Raw genomic sequence first — 22,027 nt, 5'->3', positions numbered from 1 at the left:
AAAAGTTGAGCAGATGAGTTCAATGGGTGATTCAAAAAGACAAAGTAAAGTATTATAATGAAATGTACAGAGAACTGGAGTTAGTAAACCAGAAAGGGAGGAACAAGCTTAACATTTCTCAAGTTTCAAAGACTAAAGAAGAAACTCAAGACTTGTCTTAGTCTGGCTTCTTTAGAGAAGTAAAATCAGTGAAGCTTATATGTACAGACAAAGAGAGGTTTATGTCAAGGAAGTGGCTCACACAGTTGGTCAGTCCCAAGTCAGTGGGTTAGATGTCAGACTGGAGATTTCTGGCTCATGTAGCTGCAGGGCTGATGAACCAAGTTCAGTACATTAGACAGCAGGCAAGCAGGTCTGGCAGGTAAGAAGACAGGCTGCTGACAACTCCCAGGGTCAGCAGGTTATCGAGCAGATCATTGGTTCAAGTCCAAAGAATCAGAGTTTGGAGGAAAAGCCAAATGCAAGATCCAGACCCAGCAGACAGCAAGCAATCTTTGCTTGAATGTCCAATATATTGGAAGCAAGCCACAGCCCAGAGGAAACTTCCTTTCAGTGGATTGGCTGCTCACAGCAGATGTCAACATAGAGTTGATTATATTAGATCTCATGGAGCGGGGCAGATAACCACATCTCAAGCGCCAAACTACAGTGAATCCTGACCCAGTCAAGTTGACACAAAACCTTAACTATAACAAGTCTCAAGTTGTAATATTAAAAGATTGTATGGACAAAATATTGAATGGCATGTTGTTGTTGTTATTGATATTAAGTGCCATTGAGTAGGTTCCAACCCATAGCAACCGTACATAGGGTTTCCGAGGAGTGGTTGGTGAGCTTGAACCACCAACCTTGCAGTTCAAACTGACATTACAGTCCAGCCCATTAACCTACAGCACCACACCAGGACTCCATAGGAGATAGCAAAAGAAAATGGAAGATATACACAGAGTCATTATACCAAAAATAATTGGTTGACATTCAGACATTTCAGGAGGCACCATATGATCAAGAATCAATGGTAATGAAGGATGAAGTCAAAGCTGCACTGAGACCATTGGCAAAAAGCAAGGAACTGATGGAATGCCAATTAAAATATTTCAACAAATGGATTCCATGCTGGATGTGCTCATTTGTCTATGCCAAGGAATTTGGAAAACAGCTACCTGGTCACCTGATTGGAAGAGGTCCATATTTGTGCCCATTCCAAAAAAAGGTAATCTGACAAATGTGGAGATCATTGAGTAATATCACACACAAGTGAATTTTTGCTGAAGGTACCTTAAAAACAGTTGCAGCATATCAACAGGGAGCAGCCAGAAATTCAAGCTGGATTTAGAAGAGGATGTGGAATGAGGGATATCATTGCTCATATCAGATGGATCTTGGTTAAAAGTAGAGAACACCAGAAAGAGGTTTACTTGTGTTTTCTGACTATGCAAAGACATAAAATTGTGTGCATAATAATTTTTAAAAATTATGAATGACAATGCAAAGAATAGAAATTCCAGAACACTTAATTGTGCTCATGCAGAACCTGTACATAGACCAAAGGATACATGTTCAAAATGAACAAGGGTGCATTGGCTCATTTAAAATCAGGAAAGGAGTGCATCAGGGTTCCATCCTTTCACTATACTTAGTCAATCTGTATGCTGAACAAACAATCTGAGAAATTGCACTAAATGAAGAAGAACGTGGCAGCAGGATTACAGGAACTCATTAAACAACTTGTGATTCGCAGATGGCATAACACTGCTTGCTGAGAGTGAATAAGACTTGAGTACTTGCTGATGAAGATCAAAGACTATAGCCTTCAGTATGGATAACACATGAACATAAAGAAAAGACAAATCTTCACAATTGGACCAATAAGCAATATTATGATAAACACAGAAAATATTGAAGTTGTCAAGAATTTCATTTTACTTGGATCCACAATCAATGCCCATGAAAGCAGCAGTCAAGAATCAAACGATGAATTACTTTGTGGAAATCTGCTATGAATGACCTATTTAAAGTGTTAATGAGCAAAGATACCACTTTGAGGACTAAGGCATATCTGACCATGGTATTTTCAATGGTCTGTGAAAACTAGACAATGAATAAGTATTTGAGTTATAGCGTTAGTGAAGAATATTGAATGTATCATGGACTGCCAGAAGAATAAACACCTCTGTCTTAGAAAGAGTACAGTCAGAATGGTCCTTCGAAGGGGACATGGTGAGACTTTGTCTTATGTACTTTGGACATGTTATCAGGAAGGACATCATGCTTGCTAAAGTAAAGTCAGGGTAAAAGAGAAAGACCCTAAATGAGATGGATTGACACAGTAAAGGCAAAAATGGGCTTGAACACAGGAACGATGGTGAGAGTGGTGCAAAACCAGGCAGTGTTTCCTCCTTTTGTGCACAGGGTTTGCTGTGAGTCAGAACTGACTCAACAGCACCTAAAAGTAACAACCGAGATCAATAGTTCCCTGATAATAAAACCAGAAGCTAGGGATTTGTTTAACCCTACATTTTTATATGCTATTGCCAGACAAAAAATAAGACACTGCATCTCTGAAATGACATTAAGTATCTTTTCTGAATTGGATTTGATGTACAAAAATTCAATTTATACTGACTGCACCCTTGTAGGAACAAACCATTGTGAAAAGCTGGTTGATGTTGTTTTGTTAGGTGCCATCGAGTTAGTACCGACTCATAGTGACCTTATGCACAGCAGAATGAAACACTGCCCGATCCTGGGCCAACCTCACTATTGTTGCCACGTTTTAGCCCATTGATTCTGCCACTTGGACAATCCATATCATTGGAGGTTTTCCTCTTTTTCTCTGACCCTCCACCTTACCAAACATGATATTCTTCTCCAGCGACTGGTCCCTCCTTACAATATGTCCAAAGGATGAGAGAAAAAGTGTGGCCATCCTGACCTCCAAGGAGCACTCTGGCTGCACTTCTTTCAACACTGATCTGTTGGTTCTTTTGGCACTTTCAATATTCTCCTCCAACACCATAACTCAAAAGCATCAATTCTTCTACGATCTTCCTTATTCACTGTCCAGCTTTCGCATGCATATGAGGTTGTTGAAAATACCATGGCTTGGGTCAGGTGCAAAGCTGATAGATACAGAATTTTCTGTGGGTAAATTATTTCAGGAAGGTATTTTGTGATCTTCAAATTCATTGGACGGGATCCTCCCACTCAGGGCTCCCAAGAGCCCACGGGCAGATGGAGAACTCTGGTGGCAACAGAGGTTTACAGGTTCTGTGAGTAGGATGAGCCCCTTCCAGCCCCCTGAGGCCCATCTTCTGCATTATAAAGATCTACTGTCAAAAAAAAAAAAAAAAATGGTAAGAAGAGTGGAAGAGGCAGTTACAGTCTAGGTGATTCCAGCAGGAAACACTGTTTCTCTTTCAGAGCATTCCGTATTCCAGTCTTGTCTCATGTATTTGACTCAATGATGATCATTCAATAGTTAGGGTCCCTTATTTTATGAGTGTTGCCTCTGCATCTTACTAGTATGTGACTTAAATCCCTCTAAAACTCAGTGATATCTCTAATGTGGGTGTGCAAATAGTATGCCCCTTGTAAGGTTCTTATAAGAACCATTTGAACTGTTGTTGCTACTATTGTTAAGTGCCATCAAGTTAGTTCCAATTCTTAGTCACCCTGTATAGGGTTTCCAAGGCTGTAAATCTTTGTGGGAGCAGAAAAGCGCATCTTTCTCCCATGGAAGGGCTGGTGGGCTTGAACTGCTGACCTTGTGGTTCATAGTCCAGAGCTTGTCCTCTAGAGCAGGGGTGGGGAAGCTGTTTTCTGCCCAAATTTAATAACATAATTTGTGGGTCATACAGAATTTTGAACTTAAAAATCAGCCTACTATATTTGGTCAAACATTTAATTAATTCACCTCTAATGTGATGAGTAAGGAGCTCTGGTAGTGTAGTGGTTATGAATCGAGTTGTGAACTGCAAGGTCAGCAGTTCAAAACTACCACCTGTTCTGTAGGAGAAAGATGAGGCGCTCTGCTCCTGTAAAGAGTTACAGCCTCAGAAACCCTATACAGAGTCACTATGAATCAGAACCAACTCCACAACACATAACAACAACAATGTGATGGCTGGATTCCTGGTTTGGAACTGTGGATCAGCACTGGACTGTGAACCACAAGGTCAGCAGTTCAAACCCACCAGCAGCTCTTCAGAAACTCTATACAGGATTGCTATGAGTCAGAAATGACTCAATGACACTTAACAATGACAACATGATGGCTGGAACTAAGGTTGCCTTGGCAGGGCCAGACCAAATGATTTCATGGGCCTTCTCCAGAGGACCAAACATTACCCATTCCTGTTCTAGAACCACAGTGCTCCCACAGAGTAGTGAGTAAATCAGATGGGGGCAAGATTGTGGGAATTGGAACTCATGTTTCAGACTCATCTCCAATCCAGCTTCATAATAATAAATCTGTCCCACTTGCCTTCAGCCCCTCATGTACAGACCTATCAATCTCAAACTCAGGGAAGGAAGACAGGTGATTGGCATCTTTGCACTTCCTCAAAGACCTCAGCCCACTTCTCATCACTTGCTAGTGTAGATCATCCTTGAGGGCAGAGCACCCCAAGGTCTGAGCTATGTATGTTTCATGACTGTATCCCAACATGGTAGCATGGGCAGCACATACAAAGGCTCCACGAATGTGTCCTGAAAAAACAAATTCCCTATGTGTCTCTCACTGTCATAAAATCCATGGCCAAAAATAATTTTCTTGTGGAGAATGTGGGAAGCCCTGAGGTGGGAGAATTGTAACTGAAGCTGCAGCCCTGACCCAGAAAAAGTTCTTCTCTTGAGAAGAAATAAGAAAAGAAAGAAAAATAAACATGGCCAGCCAGTTTCCCTCTTCTGCAGTATCTGTAAAGTGCCAATGTCTACATAAAGCATACCTCACTCCTTTCTACAGATACTCGTTTCTAAGTAGCAATTCATTCATGAATAAAATTAATTATTTCTTGAAGCAAAAATTAATCCTCTTTTCCTTTGCCTGACTGCTTCAAGATCTCTCCATAAAATCTCATCTGAAAACAAAACTGATCTTGCCTTCTCCCTTCGGCCATTCTGGATCCTCTTTTCATTCCTTGTAAATTTTTGTTTTCATATTTTTGTCTTCAAAGACCAATCTTTCCTCAAGCCAGAGTGGATAATGCAGGCATATACCTACCCAATGTCATGGGCAAATTTGGGGCAAGAATCATTATGTTCTTGGGGGAGCCTGAAACTGGCATCCTGAGAATCCTTTCGGACTCAAATCTATCCGTCAGTGACAAAACTTACTAAGTGCTTTCTGGTCCTCAGTGCCTGAGATGTTACATCCCAGTGTGTTATCCTATATGTGTACTATTACCCAAACAGGACTACAGAACTGGAAATCATAGGAGTATGTCTTCTCTATCTTTTGTATCCTGCTATGGAATCCTGGTGTGGTGCTGTAGGATAAGCACTAGACTGCAAGGTTGGTTTGAGCCACAGGTTGGCAGTTCAAACCCACCAGCTGCTCCAAGAAAATTCTGTACAGGGTAGCTATGAGTCAGAACCAATTCAACGGCATTTAGCAACAACAATAGTGCCCAGATGGGAACCTTGGTGGCCGGTTACATGCTAAGCTATTAATCACAAGGTCAGGAGTTTGAATCCACTAACTATTCCTTGGCAGAAGGATGAGGGTTTCTGTGCCTATAGAGAGTTAAAGCCTCAGAAATCCCATACAGAGTTGCTATGAGTCAGAATCAACTCAACAGCACTCAATAACATAGTACCTAGAAGAGGTTCCTGGGGGCAACAATTTGTTTGCACTCAACTAATAATCTAAAGGTTGGCAGTTCAAGCCTACCTAGCAGTAACAATGAAGAAAGGCCTGGAAATCTGCTTCCATAAAGATACAGACAAGAAAATCCTATAGTGCAGTTCTACTCTGTAACTCCTGTGATAGCCATGAGACAAAACTGACTCAGCATTTGTGGTTGGTCTTGGTTTTTGCTTTGTTTTGTTTTGGGTTATAGTTCCCAGAATAATGCCACGCACATAGGAGATGCTCCACAAACACTCAAAAGAAGATCAAATGAGCAAACGCATAGTTCAGTAAGCTTACTCTGTGTGATAGTTTAGGTGGCATGTCTACTTGACTGGCCCATGATTCTCAGTGGTTTGACAGCTCTGATGTAGCCATTTTTTCATGATGATATCTAATATAATGTAATCGGTTCTATGATAAGATCTGTTATGAGCAGTGAGTCAACTGAAATGGAGTTTCCTTGGGAGCATGGCCTGCTTGGGAGCATGGGTTTTTGGACAGAGTTCTCCGCTTTTTGCTGTATCTGGATCCTGTATCTGGATCATCATCATCTGACTTCCGATTCTTTGGACTGAAACTAGTAGACTGCCATATGTAAATTGCCATGTACAGCCTGTGAGTCAACAGCCTGCCATCTTACCTGCCAGCCTCCACAGCCAGCAATATGCTATCTGACTTGCTGATCTTTGGTTCATCAGTCCTACAACTACACCAGTCAGGAGAAGCCTTCAGCCTAACATATGACCCTAGACTTAAAACTTGCCACCCTGTACAATCATGTGAGCCATTACCTTGAGATCTCTCTATCAATCAATCTATCTATCTATCTATTGTTGTGTGCCTTTGAGTCAGTTCCGAGTCATAACAACCCTGTATAAAGTATCCAATGAGTAGGTGGAGGATTTGAATCACTACCCTTGCAGTGAGCAGTCCATTGCTTATCCTGCAGTGGCATACCAGGATTCTATCTGTCTGTATGTACATATATACTTCACTTGTTTTACTTCTTTAGAGAACTCAGTCTATGAAACACTGAATCCAATTTTTGAAGCATAAGTAATGCTTCATTTTCAGTTGAACCAACAGCCTTACTAGTCTTAAAGCACTGCTTACCAACCTCTCACCAGGTGAGAAACGAAGAGTGGGAGTCGGGCAAAGAGACCAGGGAGTTAGAATGGAGTTATATGGAGTTACAACCATTTCTTTCCGAGTAGTCAAGATCCTGCATGCAGAAGGTTTGATTCCAGGATAATCAGTTAATGGTCAAGTCCCCTATTTTATGGGTTGAGTGCTGGATGTGCAACTTACAGCTGTGTGGCTTAAATCCTTTTAAAATTCAGTGCCTCATGCTCTTTTTTTTTTTTTTTTTTAGGTAAATACTATAGGAATTGCGTCTGGCCTTGCCTTCTCCACACATGCGATTACTTTTACATCAGGTTTCACTCACCCCTAATGCAGGAAAATAACATACCTCTCAACAGTAGAGTTTTTTGAAATTGTACCCTAAAAGAAATCAGTGTTTAGGAGACACTTATGGCATTTTGGAGGGACAGGATATGGCAGAAAAATACCATGGGGAGGAGCAGGGAAGGGTACCACAGGGATGTAGTTGATGGAATTCATTTTAGACACACAGGACTGACAGCTCAGGCCACACCCATACCCTTGGTCATACTGTTCCTGTGTCTCCAACACCATTCCCCAAGCTCTCTCCCTGGGGAGTCTCCATACATGCATCAAAGTTTTGTCTAAACATCACTGCTTTATTTGGATATTCCTTGACTTTTCTGTGCACAGCAATCTAGTACCTTCTCCAGAGTCAGATTGCCCAATACGCATGGTAAACATGAGCTTACTTGTACTTACTTACTAATCAGTAGTGAACAGTCTCACATGGCTTTTACCACATCAAAAATCAAAAGTCAAGCCTAACTCACTGACATCAGGTTAATTATAACTCATAGTAATCCTAGAGGACAGAGTAGAACTGCTCCATTAGGTCTCTTTATGGGAGCAGAAGCCTCATCGGTCTCAGACAGAGCAGCTGGTGGGTTTGAACCACTGAACTTGCAATCAGCAGGCCAGCACTTAAATCTCCATGCCACCAGGGCTCCTTCACTGCATCAAAGAAAGATACGGTGAAAAATATATGAAAGGGTGGGAAAAACACATAAAACTGTTAACTGTAGATTAATAAAACAAGCACAAGTAAATTATTTGGGTAATTTCATAGGGACATTCTCTGAATGTATTTATCTGTATGTCCCATCAGATTAATAATTATGTCACCTTGTTGGCTTAGAATCTAGCAGAATAACCAGCACAGAGTAGGCACTCAAAAATATTTATTGAATGAATACTTCATAACTCATGCTTTGAATTACAGGTAGTCTCTGAGTTGTAAACATACACTTTATAAATAACTCTTACTTGTCCTTTGTTGTTGTAGCTATGATTAGGTGCCATCAGGTTGGTTCCAATTCATAGCCACTCTATGCACAACTGAACAAAACACTGCCCAGTCCTGCACCATCCTCACAATTGTTATGTCTGAGCCCACTGTGGCAGCCACTGTGTCAATTCATCTCCTTGTAGGGTCTTTCTCTTTTACGCTGACCCGCCCCATTGCTAAGCATTAAGTCCTTCTCAGGTACCATTTCCTCCTGACAACATGTACAAAGTATAAGAGATAAAGGCAAGCCATCCTCTCTTCTAAAAAGCATTTTGGCTATACTTCTTGAAAGACAGATTTGTTTGTAATTTTGGCAGTCTGTTGTACTTTAAATATTCATCCCCAACACCATAATTCAAATGTATTGATTCTTTACAGTCTTCTTTATTCATTGCCCAGCTTTCACATGCAAGTGAGGTGATTGAAAATACCATGGTTATGATCAGGCATACCTTAGTCCTCAAACTGATCTTGGCTCTTGAAAACTGTAAAGAAATCTTTTGCAGCAGGTTTGCCCAATGCAATATGTCCTTTGAGTTCTTGACTGCTGCTTCCATGAACATTGATTGTGGATCCAAGCAAAATGAAATCTTTGACAACTTCAAACTCTACTCCATTTGTTATATTACCTATTGGTCCAATTGTAAGGATTTTTGTTTTCTTTACATTAAGGTGCAATTCATATTGAAGGCTGAAATATTTGATATTCATCAGTATTTCACGTCCTCTTCACTTCCAGCAAGCAAGTTTTTGACATCTGTACATCACAGATTGTTAATAAGTTTTCCTCAAGTTCAAATACCATAATCTCCATATAATCCAGCTTCTAAAATTATTTGCTCACTGTATAGAATGGATAATTATGGTGAAAGGATACAACGATGGCATACACCTTTCCTGATTTTAAACCATTTGGTATTCCCTTGTTGTGTTCCAACAACTGCCTTTTTGGTCTATATACAGGTTCCTCATGAACACAGTCAAGTGATCTGGAATTCCCATATGTCCCAATGTTATCCATAGTTTGTGATGATCCACACAGTCAAATGCCTTTATAATTAATAAAGCACAAGTAAACATCTTTCTGGTATTCTCTGCTTTTAGCCAAGATCCATCTGATATTATCAATGATATAAGTCCTTAGTTCCATGTCCTCCTCTGAATCTGGCTTGAATTATCTGGCAGCTCCCTGTGGATGTACTGCTGCAACATTTTAAAAATTATCTTCAGCAAAATTTTAGTTGCATATGATATTAGTATTATTCCATGGTATCCACATTCCATTAGGTAACCTTTCTTTGGAACAGGCACAAATATGTATCCTTTCCAATCCGTTGACCAGGTAGCTGTCTTCCAAATTTCTTGACATAGACAGGTAGGTGTCTCCAATGCTGGACGAGTTTTTTAAAACTTTTCAGTGGATATTCCACCAATTTCTGGAGACTTGTTTTTGCCAATGCTCTCAGTGCTGCTTGTACTTCATCCTTCAGTGTCATCAGCTCTTGATCATATGCTACCTCTTGAAATGTATTGAACATTGACCAGTCCTTTTTGGTACAGTGACTTTGTGTATTCCTTCCATCTATTTGTGATGCTTCCTGCATCAAACAATATTTTCCCTTAAAATCCCTCAATATTTCAAGTCAAGACTTGAATTTTTTCTTAGCTCTTTCAGCTTGAAAAATCTGAGCATGTTCTTCCCTTTTGGTTTTCTAACTCCTAGCCTTTGCACATTTCATTATAATACTTCACCTTGTCTTCTTGAGCTGTCCTTTGAAATTTTCTGCTCAACTCTTTTACTTACTCAATTTCTTCCATTCACTTTAAGTTCTCTATACTCAAGAACAAGTTTCAGAGTCTCATCTGATATCCATTTTTGTCTTTTCCTTTTAATGACCTTTTGCTTTCTTATGATATTCTTGATGTCATCCCACAACTCTTCTGTTCTTCAGTCATTAGTGTCAAATGCATCAAGTCTGTCCTTAAGATGGTCCCTAAATTCAGGTAGAATACATTCAAGGTTATATATATTTTGTCTCTCATGGACTTGTTTTCTTTTTCTTCAGCTTCAGCCTAAACTTGCATATAAACAATTGATGGTCTGTTCCACAGTCTGCTCTGGGCCTTGTTTTGGCTGTTGTTACTGAGTTTTTCCATCACCGGTTAGGATCAGCACTAGACTAGGAACTACAGGGTCAGAAGTTCAAACCCACCAGCTGTTCCTTGGAAACCCTATACAGTTGCTATGAGTTGCCACCAACTTGACGGCACTTAACAGCCACAGCAGCAGCAGTTCCCACAGATGTAGTCAATTTGGTTTTGCACATGTTTCTTCCTGCTTTGAGTTGGGCCACATCAGTAAATGAAGGTCTTGAAATGTCTCCACTCATGTCATTAAGGTCAAGTCGACTTTAAGAAGGTACCTCTTCCCTAGTCATATTTTGAGAGGCTCATTTTCTGGCACTGTATCTGACAATGTTCTGCTATTTATAAGGTTTTCAGTGGCTAACCATCCCTAAGTGGTTCACCTCCCCTTCTTCTTAGACTGTCTTAGTCTGGAAGCTCTGCTGAAACCTGTCCACCATGGTGACCTTGCTGAGATTTAAAACAGCAGTGGCAGAGCTTCCTACATCACAGCAAGACACAAGCCACCACAGTTCTTCAAAGTGAAAAACAGCTGGTGGACTTGCCCTTTAGCTTCATGAACATTTGCCCTCTCTTTGAAATTGAGCCATGCCCGTCTCGAAAAAAATTTAATCACAATCCCCTTCATTTGCTGCACATGTCACGTTTACATAATTGAAAATGCTTCAAACCTTTCCTTGCCCTAAAATAAAGCTAAGGAAGAACTGAACCTGTTCCAAACCAAATCCACTGCCATTGAGTCAATTTCATCTCATAGTGACTCTGTATAGGGTTTGTGAGGCTGCAATTTTTACATATTTTTTCCAAGGAATTGCTAATGGGTTTAAACTGCCAACTTCACAGTTTTCAATTCAGTGCTTAACCTGCAACACTACCAAGGGTCCTTTGTACCTGTTCCAACTTACCTAAATTTCTGCTTAACGAAACAGTTAGGAATGGATCTCTTTCGTAACTGGGTACTATCTGTAGTTGTTTGTATATGTACTGTTTCTCCCTGCTGCTGAGAATTTTCTCACTCAGTTCTTTATACATAACAGAACTTAATAAAAGTCTGTTGTATTGGTGTGATATGTTTCCACATCAGTGATGAAGGCAGAGATTCTGCATATGTCGGCCTGATTAAGGCTCAGAAACCCTATACAGGGTTGTTATGAGTCAGAACCAACTCCATGGTACTTAACAACAAACACCCTTGCTGGGTCTCATCATCTAAAACCAGTGAAATGAAATCCCTTGAGTGAAGATCAAAACGATCTTATGCTGATTCTACAATATAGATTAGGTTTTTCTATGTCAGAGGTACTGGACATTTTTTTTCTAGGCACACTTTACACTCTGCTACTAACCTACAGATTGGCTATTCAATCCCACCAAGTATAACAAAGGCCTGTTGATCTACTTGCATAAAAACTGAAGCAAAAACACAAAAACAAAACAACCTATGGAATGGTTCTAGCCGTAACATGTACGGTTCACATGAGTCAGGATTGATTCAATGGTAATGGTTTTGACTTTTTGGTAAATTTAGGCAGTATTGGACCTCTTGATTAAAACAATATAAACATTTTGTTCTGGTGTTTTTCTACCTCCTCACTCATATGATTTGAGAAAAAGTGTCTGTGACCATAACTGCAGATTTACCCTTGCCACATCACCTCGAATTTTGCTCTAATATGAGTCACAATGTTGTTTGAGTACCCTTGTTTTCTTTCCTCCTTTCTGCACAAACTCCCTTGCTATCAAAATAGAAACTCAGTGAGAATGAGCACCAAGGTGATGGTCATTTTCCCAGAGGAGCTGACCTCCTTCCTGACTTGTCCCTGCCACCTGATAACTCCAACTTCCTTTCTGTTGCCTTGCTGAGTGATAATGTAACCTTTCTCCACCTCAGTACCTGTAATAAACACCCAGGAAATCACTGGGATTTACCTAGACAGACTGAGGTTGCCTTTGGTTTCCGTTTATTTATGTGAATTGTGATCTCTTAATTGGAGAAGGTGCCTCTCCCAGGGTTTGCTGTTTATCCAAATCAGTATTTGTTAGTCGGAGAGACGTGGCCTGGATGATAAATCAGCTGTGGAGCTCCTCCTGTGATCGCTTCAGCAGCTGCTCTCTGCTTCCTCACCTCTCCATCTCCCAGAAGGCACCTAGGCTGCTTCTTAGCCCTCCAGCCTTTTTTGCTTTTAAATTTTCTCCCCAGCTACTGTATCTATTCTTATGAGTCCGTGTGTCCTGGAACTAATAATTCCTAAATTTAACCACCTGTGACTGCTCTTTATTTCATTGGTATCCTCTCCTGTAAGTCTTTTCACCACCTAGAGTGCATTGTGGGATGTTAGCTTACTATTAAGCCATCTCTCCTCCTCAGGAGAGAAAGAGAACTCTTGTTCTCCTCTTAGTCTCCCAACCACTTAATGTAATCAAATACAGCACTTGGCAAAGCTTTAATGTGCATACTACTCATCTGGGGATCTTGTTAAGATGTAGATTCTGGTTCTTCTGTAGATCTGTGTGGGACCTGAAATGATGAGAGTTTTTAAATAAACTCTCAGTTGATGCTCTGGCCCACAGACTATAATTATTTTGAGTGTTGTTGTTGTTGTTAAGTGCCATTGAGTCAGTTCCGACTCATAGTGACCCTATATAACAGAGTTTCCAAGGAGTAGCTGGTGATCAAATATTTGACTTCTCCTATTTCTTATTCCTCTCACACATAAGCTATTGTCAACTCTTATTTTTCATTCTGATGAATCCCAGACATGATTTCTTTTCTTAAGGTTATTGCTCTGATCCCTGCAGAAACATTCTTTTTCCTTGTTAACTATCTACATTCTCCATATCAATCTGGTTCTGTCCCTGCTTGTCCTACTGGCTGTTTCTAGATAACCAAAATCCACTCTTGCCTCAACACTGACTACCTTTGAGTCACTTCACCCTTTGGTTTTTAGCTTTGTTCTAGTTTGGTTCTCTGAACTTGCACATTTTGCCCTGAATTTAGTAAGAATATGATGTCCTTTTTTGTCAACGAAGGTATATATTTAATTTTCTTTTTATTCTTCCCCAAAGTCTTTTGATATTTCCCCAGACCCTTTATTTTTAAAAAGAGGTAGCTAAAAATGGAGAGAAGAAACCCTGATGGTACACTGGTTAAGCACTTGACTGCCGGCTGAAAGGTCAGCAGTTCAAACCTAATCAGTTGCTCTTTGAGAGAAAGATATGATAGTCTGCTTTTATAAAAACTCCAGCCTTGGAAATCCTCTGGACAGTTTTCCTCTATCCTGTAGAGTCACTATGAGTTGGCATTGCTTTGATAGCGATAGGTTTGGTTTGGTTTGGTTTGAGTTTAGCAATGGAGATAATAATGATGAATCTTCTCATCTGGGAGTTATACTTAGCCTTGCCTTGCATTTTTCCCAACCAACACATTATGCTCATTATTCTGTATGATTTCTAACTTTCTCTCTTAATTTTAATTTATTCTTTCTGAGTTTTAAGTATTTCATCATAGTGACTTGGCTTTTTTCCAGCCCCATGATTATCTCTCTATTAAAACCTTAATACAAAGAGAAATTTAAGAGAGAGAGAAAAAAAGAAAAAACAGACTGCTCATTACTTTGATTTGTAGCAAAGAGAGAATGGAAGATTACTGCTAGAGTGTTTCGAGAAACCATATTTACATTTTCAACAGTGCAATTTAGGTGCCTGATTAGGTTGCGTGTTATGATGAAGATGCACTTACCAGTCAAAGGAAGTGGCGTGTTCTAGAGTAATGAGCAGGAGACTTCAAGTCAGGAGCCCAGAGTGCTATTTCTGGCAGTGACTGGCTACCTCTCTGACCTTGAACACATCTATTTCACTGCCATGGACCCTAAGAGTCCCATCAGCCTCATTGGATTTCTTTGAGGAGCTGACCACTTAATCATTTACTAGAGTACATTAAGAAAGTGCAGCACAGGAGAAAGGAAGTTGGGGTTCACAAATGGAACTGGAGAGAAGATCTCTGCTCTTCTAGCTCTTGCCATCTAATCCATTGATGAGAGCGTCTGAGAAGTGGGCTGATTAGCAGCCTGCATTGAAAGAGCCAGTAGACATGCTAAGAGATTGGTTAATTTAATTTGAAGAGTGGCCAGAAGTTAGGTGAGATGTCCATGCCCCCCTTGTTGTCTAAGAAGGCTTTGGATAGCAGTGGTGGGTCAGTAGTAGAATTCTTGCCTTCCATGCAAGAGACCTGGGTTTGATTCCTAGCAAATGCAAATTATATACGGTCACCCGCCTGTCTGTCCATGAAGACTTACATGTTGCTATGATGTTGAATCGGTTTTAGTAAAGTTTCCAGACTACAAAAAAAGAGATCTGACCATCTACTTCTGAAAATCAATGAACAGCCTATAGAACACAGTGACTGTTGTACATGGGGTCACTGTGACCCAGATGACCAGCTCAATAGCAGCTAACAACAACAAAGTGCATATTGTCTCTCTTATTTTTCCTGAGAGTTCATTTTATTGCTAAGACTAGACTCCTGGCAGTGCTCAGCCTTTAGAAAACTTACCTAAGTAAGACCTGCTCAATTGGCAAGAGCTTGGCCTGTAACTGTGTAAAACTGTTCTGTACTCTGCTGGAAACCATCTTGGTCCCTCTGATAGATCACAAGGCTAGTAAGAGTGTGACCCAGACAGGATCAATCATTCTTCAGTTGAGTTCCTCTCCTAGCAGAGAGTTGGATTGATGTGTGGGGTTAATGTGCTCTACAAAGGTAAGCAAAAAAGCAAAATGGGTTTTACTTCTAATATAGGTTGTGTAATGCCTTTATTGTTGTTGTTAAGTGGCATCAAGTAAATTCCAACTCATAGTGACACAGTATAGGGATTCTGAAGAGCGACTGGTAGGTTTGAACTGCCAGCCTTGCAGGTCAAGCTGACCTTGTGATCCAGTGCATTATCCTGCAGTGTCACACTAGGACTCCAAAGTAACACATTGCATTGACTGGAAATTAAACCTGGGCCTCCCGTGTGAAAGATGAGAATTCTACCACTGAACCACCAATGCCTTTAGTGGACGTTAAAACAAAGATAGTACCCACTACTAGCATCTCATTACCATTCAAGCATTGGAAAATATTTATTGAAGATGATCTAATAATAATTTTGTTGTTATTGTTAAGTGCTGCTAAGTCAGTTCCAACTCATAGTGACTCTGGTTTCCAAGGAGCTGCTGGTGGTTTTGAACCACCACCTGAGGTTCAAACAGACCTTGCAGTCTAATGCTTATCCTATAGCACCATACCAGGACTCCTTAATAGTACTGTTATTGTTAAGGGCCATAAAGTCAATTTTGACTCATAGTGACCCTGTATAGGGTTTCTAAGAAGCAGCTGGTGGGTTTGAACTGTCAATCATGTGGTTCACAGTCCAGTGCTGATCCTACAATGCCATACTAGTAGTCCAATAGTAATCATTAATGTTTACTAAGTAAAATTCTAAGTAGCTCACATCAATTAACGCATTTAATTTGCACATCAGTCCACTAGTGGCAGACACTAGTATTGTCCTCATTTCATTGATAAGGAAATTAGGTAATTTTTCCAACATTATACAGCTAATAAACTGCAGATTCAAGATTAGAACCTAGGGCAGCTGGCTCCTGAACCTTTGCTCTTAAGAACCTATGCTACACATAAACACAAACTTGTAATTAAGAGAGAACAACAATCTCTTTGGGTTTGAAGCTGGAGTTATTCTAGCTTGATTGGGGATTTTATATTAGAACCTTGTTGTTATGATCTGTTCACTTAGAGGAAAAGATAGTCTCTTCCTATTAGGATGAGAGAGCTTCATTTATACCTACATCAGATATTCCAGCTTTATTGGAAAGTCTTCATCCTCCCCAAACCACAGTCCCCACCTTTCTTATATTGAGGGTACATACGGGTACTACCAAGGAGCTCTGGTAGCGTAGTGGTTACAAGTCAGGCTGTTAACCTCACAGTCAGCTGTTCGAAACTAACAGCAGTTCTGCGGGAGAAAGATGAGACTTTCTGCTCCTGTAAAGATTTACAGCCTCAGAAACCCTATGCAGGGTCACTACAAATCAGAATCGACTCCACAGCACACCACCACCACCACCATGGGCACTACCAGATTTCTATGGATTCAAAGTTTTCTTAAAGAATAAAATGAAAGGATAATTCTGTGTGAGTCCCCAATATTTTTCCCAAAATCACTTTTGAAATTCTCTATAAGCTTTTTCTTTCTCTGTCCTTTTGGGTAAAAGAGAAAAATTAGGGAATGAAGTTCATTTTACCAGTTTTCTGTGATTCACTTTACTCAGAGAAATCAAGGTCGTGGATTGGTCAGAGGAAAATACCACTAAAAACAAAACAGGAAAGAATAAAAGTGAATTCCCAGTAGGATAATATACAGCCCAATAAGGATCCAGAGAGTCACCATTTTGCTTCATAATTAAAGGCAAAACTCCCAGAATGCTCCTAGAGCAGTGGCATGTGACCATTCTCTCTCCACCCTACAAAACAGTCACATTTCAGAACGTTGCATTCCTGTCAGAATGACTGGTTACTGTTTCCTCAAGTACAGGTTCATGTGCAATAACTGACCCCAGAGAAACAGAATGGCACAGTGTAAGAGCTTGTCACATTAAATGATCAGAAAACCATTGCCGACTGATAGAGCAGTTGATGGTGCAGAAGTGATTATCACCCAGGCAGTAAGTGGCTTGCAGGCTACCCAGATTTGGGCCTAAAGCTTGATTGGGGAAAAAAAATTCTACCAAGGGGAGAAGGAAACTGATGGCTTATTCCCTCAAGTTCCTAGAGCTCTTTGAATGGAATAGTGATGTTGGGATTCCTTGTCTGACATTTCAGTTCTAACATATTTTGTAAGAATTATTTGTTTGGTGATAACTGTGCTTCTGAGGTATAATGAATCTCATTTTGAATACACCTGAGGCATTCATGGCTTAAACACATTCTACCATGGATTTTCTAATTTTTGTTTTAAAAAGAATGGAAGAAGAAATTCTTTGATTACAAAGAAAGATCATCCTGAATTTATCTTATGAAAAATTGTGGGGTCTATATCTACATTCCCACACAGTAACTGATCTCACCTGCCAAAGTGTTAACTCAGTCACTCCCAGCCTGGGTTGGCCTCTCTCTGCCTCAGTGATATTATGGCTATCTGTGCTGCAGTCTTTGGAAAATAGCAAGGACCAGAGCTGCTGAAGCAGGGTGTATAAACTGCTGTCCTTTCCAGGACCAAACTGGATCTAGTTACATTGAAAGGAGACATAACTTGAAAAGAGAGCTAGGCAGGCCATTCCTGAAGAGCAGGATTTGGTTTCTTTGTACCTCTGCATCCATGAGGTACCAGTCTGTCAAATTTCTCTCTTGGCCCCTCAATTGTGTCCAAGCTGGAGGACTGTGAATTAGGTGGATAGTCTCTCTTATCATTTAGGAATCTTCTAGGGATAAATACTTCTAGAACCTTAGCTCTAAGATTTCTTACTAACCAAATCAGTTTCCACGAATACTGTGGAAGTTAAAAGAACTCTCAGATAGTAAAAAACATGTTTAAAAATATTTTAAGAACCCAGACTCTGAAATCTGACTGCTTGGGAGCTACTATTTACTAGCTGGCTCTACCATTTACTGCTGGCTCTACCATTTACTGCTGGCTCTACCATTTACTAGCTACTTGCCTTTTTTCAGGTTGTTGAACGTCCGGCCTCGATTTCCTCATTTGTTAAATAGGAGAAATCATCTTTCTTCCAAAACAGAATTGTTGGAGGGAATAAATTAGTTAATTTACATAAGGCATGCAAAGTGCTAAGTTCAGCAAGATGTCCAAAAATGGCAGCATGTTTATATGACTAGAAATCATGTCTGTGTCAAAATGTTAATAGCTGCAATCTCCAGATACTCAAATAATAGGTAATTTTGTAGGTTTGTTTCTCTTTGGGTTTTTTCAGGTTCACTCTCTCTCTTTGTTTTGCTTTAGAAACATCAATTTGTAACTAAGAAATAAATGTCTTTGAAAAAAAAAGAAGAAATGTCTCAACGTTCCCGGGGTGACCAAGGACTATAGGAAAGACAAAGAGGCGAAGAGAGAGACGATAACGGAGGGAAGAGCGATGCTGGGAAGGTTGTCACCCCTGACGTGGGTGAGGATGTGGAGGAGCATTGTGCTTCAGGAGTGCCGGTACAGAAGCCAGGAGTATGTGCCCTGCCTACTCGAGCTCGATCGGAGCTGACAGGTATCACGTTTGACTTTCAGTTCCGATGCTTCTAGGGATACACAGAAGGGGACATAGAGAGATGGCCGGTGTCCGTGCACACACCAGCTGGGAGTATAGTGTTATCAAGAGAGAAGGCAGGTTGGCCTCTGACCCAACAGGACCCCCAGATCTTTCAGGCAGGAGCTGAGGCTGCCCTCCCTTCATTTGCATGTTTAAGTAATTACAACTCATAAAAGTATCTAACCCATTAGTTAAAACCCGGCCCCAGCATTTGACTCTGACCTCCTGCAGCAGTAGGGGCCACACGCTGACTCCATGCTGCCTGATTTGTCCTCAAATTATAAGCAGCACAACCTATAAATAGCAACCCTTTTGCTAAGTTCCCCAGGAGGCATCAGCAGGTTTTCCAGCTTGTATGTGTTTTCTTCTTGCTTTAAAAAATCAACATGGTAGGCTGATTTCCCTGCCTGATACTCCTGCAGCTTGCTCCTCTGGTTCAGTCTGAGGGCATTCCAGCTGGCTTAGCAGTCGGAGCCTGTACACTGCTGGGGCCTGCCCACACTGGTTCCGAGAGAAGCCCCACTCACCTGTAGATCCGGTACCTGGTGGTGAACCCCTGGCGGTATCGCTCCATGAAATCAGCATACTCCTGAGCCCGGTGGAAGGGGCCCCGGTCTGTGAGCAGCCAGTCCAGGGGGTGCGGGCCGTCTGGGGAAGCATGCTGTTCCGGGAGTGAGGCGGCAGCTGTGGCAGAGACGGCCAGCACCCAGCCGGGGAGGCCTAGTGCCAGCAGGATTGGCCATGGGGCCGCTGCCGGCCGAAGCCCTCTAAACCGAGTGCCACACTGCCACCTCATGCTTCTCCCGTGCGGTTGGTTTCTTCATTCTCTCGCCACTCTCTCCCCCACAGTACTGCTCCTCCAGGGCTCCCAGAACTAGAAAAGGACAAGAGAGAGAGGTCTGTGAGCATCTAACAGTGGAGTCCAGGGTTCATCTGTTGTTGATGTTAGCTGTTGTCAAGGTAATTCTGAGTCATGGAGGCTGTTTTGTGCAAAGTAGTACTGTCTTCAGGGCTGTGACCTTTTGGAAACAGATCTCCAGGCCTGTCTCCCCAAGTCCTCTGGGTAGATTCCAACCATCAACCTTTCAATGAGTAGTGATGGGCTTATCCATTTGTGCTACCAAGAGCCCGTTCTAGAAATCCTTTATCCTAGTAATACACCTGGTTCTGGGCAATGAGCTAAACACATCCTGCTTGTCATCTCACTTAATTCATAAGCAATCCTATGAGGAAAGACTATCATCATCATCATTTCACAGATAAGAAGGAAGAGGTTTAAAGAGAGAAGAGTGTTAAGTTTGCACAGCTGGTAAGTGGTGAAACCAGAATTTGAAATCAGGTGGTCTGACTCCTAATGTTTCCATGTTTCTCATCGAGAGTTCCTCATTCACATTCAACCCCATCTGTCTTACTCTCTAAAAAATGTTCAATTTTTAAAAACCACTGCCATCAAGTCAATTCCGACTTATACAGACCTGACAGAACAGAGTAGACCTGTTCCACAGGGTCACCGAGATGAAATCTTTACAGGAACAATTTCCTCTTTCTCCCATGGAGCTGCTGCTTAAACCACCATGCCACCAGGGCTTCTAAAATGTTCAATATGTTTCAGAAATAGCCTCATAGACCATGAGCTGCCTCTGGACACTTGACGTACGTTAAGTAGCAATCCTGTTTTCCAGATGGAAACTGAAGGGCAGAAAAGTCTCAAGTCCCTTCGCTGCTATAAAGCTGGGTATACCTGGGCAAATCTTCTCTTTCCTGGGTGTAGTTTTCGCTAGTAAAAAAATAAAGAGGGTTAACTAGACAACATCTCACGCTCCTGGCAACTTACCTGGGTAGTGAAATGATTAACAAAAAGATTGGAGGTTTGAGTCCACCAAGACATGACTCAGAAGAAATGATGGCCTGGTGATCTACTTCTGAGAAATCCCTAGGGGCCACAGGTCTACTCTGACACATAGGAATTACCAAAAGTAGGAATTGACTCTACAACATCAGGTATGGCCCCTGTTCTTTGGCTGAAGTTTCAGGCAGAGATGGAGTTAAAATGGCAAGTCAAATTGCCTTATCCCTGTGCGCAGAGAACAGAGGTTGTTAGTGTATACAAAGTCACCCTTCCAACTCTCTCACAAGGAGCTGGAAGTTTCCCTGACAACCGGGTGGGCCTAACTGTAGTATCAGGGCATCTTTGCTCTGGAAAGACAGCAGGCCTTCAGAGACCCTTGCTGAAAGAATGAATGTCTTGCCTTCCTTCCAATTTAGGAGGGAAGGTACCAGGAAAGAAATAAGATCTGGCCTTCAAAACTCCTGGCTGCCTTGTAACTTATTGCAGGCCTTTGTCTAAAAGATAACCAGCCACCTTTATAAATCTATGGATCAATTCAGTATGGGGGGAGGGGTTAGGCATCTAACAGTTGAGGCCAGGGTTCATCTGTTGTTATTGATATTAGTTGTTGTCAAGTTAATTCTGGCTCGTGGTAGCCCCTGTGTATAGAATAGTACTGTTCATAGGGTGTGCTTCTTCAGTCTTTAATTTGTAGCACATGCTGTCAGAGTCCTGCCTGGTTTCCCTCACTCACATCTCTGCAGTGTGGGCCAGAATGACATCTAACTCTCAGCACCTGTAATTCATGACTTTAGGACTCCCTCTGACTGCCAAAGACTACAGATATATTCCCTGCAGTTGGGGCAAAGGGTGTTAATTCCCTGACATTTCAGATTCTTGAAATGGCAGGCAAAGTGAGCTTTACTCTTTAGGGAGGAAATGATTGATTCAGTACCCCAGGCCATTCTGGGATTGCTCAGATTTAACAAAACCGCTGACTTGTATCAATGCAAACCCTAACGGGGCTGCTCAGAGTGTGTAATCAACCTGTTTCCTGGATAGAACCAGGAATGGCTGTTGAGTCTAATCCAAGTCATGGTGTCCCCACATGTGTCATAGTAGAACTGTGATCCATGAGATTGTCAATGGCTGGTAAATTGGAAGTAGATTACCAGCCTTCCAAGGCACCTATGCGTGAACTCGAACCTCCAAACTTCAGTTAGCAACCTAGTATACTATTCCTTTCCACCACCAAGGACTCCAGTTATCCTGAATACTCCCAGGCTAAAACATGGCCAGATTCTAAGAGATCTATGCCCTGCTACTTAAAAAGAGTAGCAGTTTCTGTTCTTAAGGATGGAGAGACAAGCATGAGTTCCTAGACCTTCAGAGTCACTCCTGCTCTCCAGTTACTAAGTATTGCCCACACACTATG

At 41.3% G+C, this 22,027-nt stretch overlaps 1 protein-coding gene across 1 annotated transcript in view; it reads right to left on the bottom strand.

The window, feature by feature from the left end:
* The window catches only part of BRINP2 (bone morphogenetic protein/retinoic acid inducible neural-specific 2), a 75,744-nt gene extending 56,166 nt beyond the window's left edge, over positions 1-19,578 (bottom strand). The window contains exon 1 of the mRNA XM_006867076.1: positions 19,292-19,578. Coding sequence (XP_006867138.1) covers positions 19,292-19,560 — 269 coding nt within the window. The 5' untranslated portion in view covers positions 19,561-19,578. The remainder of the gene's footprint in view (positions 1-19,291) is intronic.
* Between the last annotated feature and the right edge of the window lie 2,449 nt (positions 19,579-22,027).

This window comes from Chrysochloris asiatica, unplaced genomic scaffold (assembly GCF_000296735.1).
Source record: "Chrysochloris asiatica unplaced genomic scaffold, ChrAsi1.0 scaffold00100, whole genome shotgun sequence".
Taxonomy (NCBI): domain Eukaryota; kingdom Metazoa; phylum Chordata; class Mammalia; order Afrosoricida; family Chrysochloridae; genus Chrysochloris; species Chrysochloris asiatica.
This window is presented reverse-complemented; position numbering and strand designations above follow the sequence as displayed.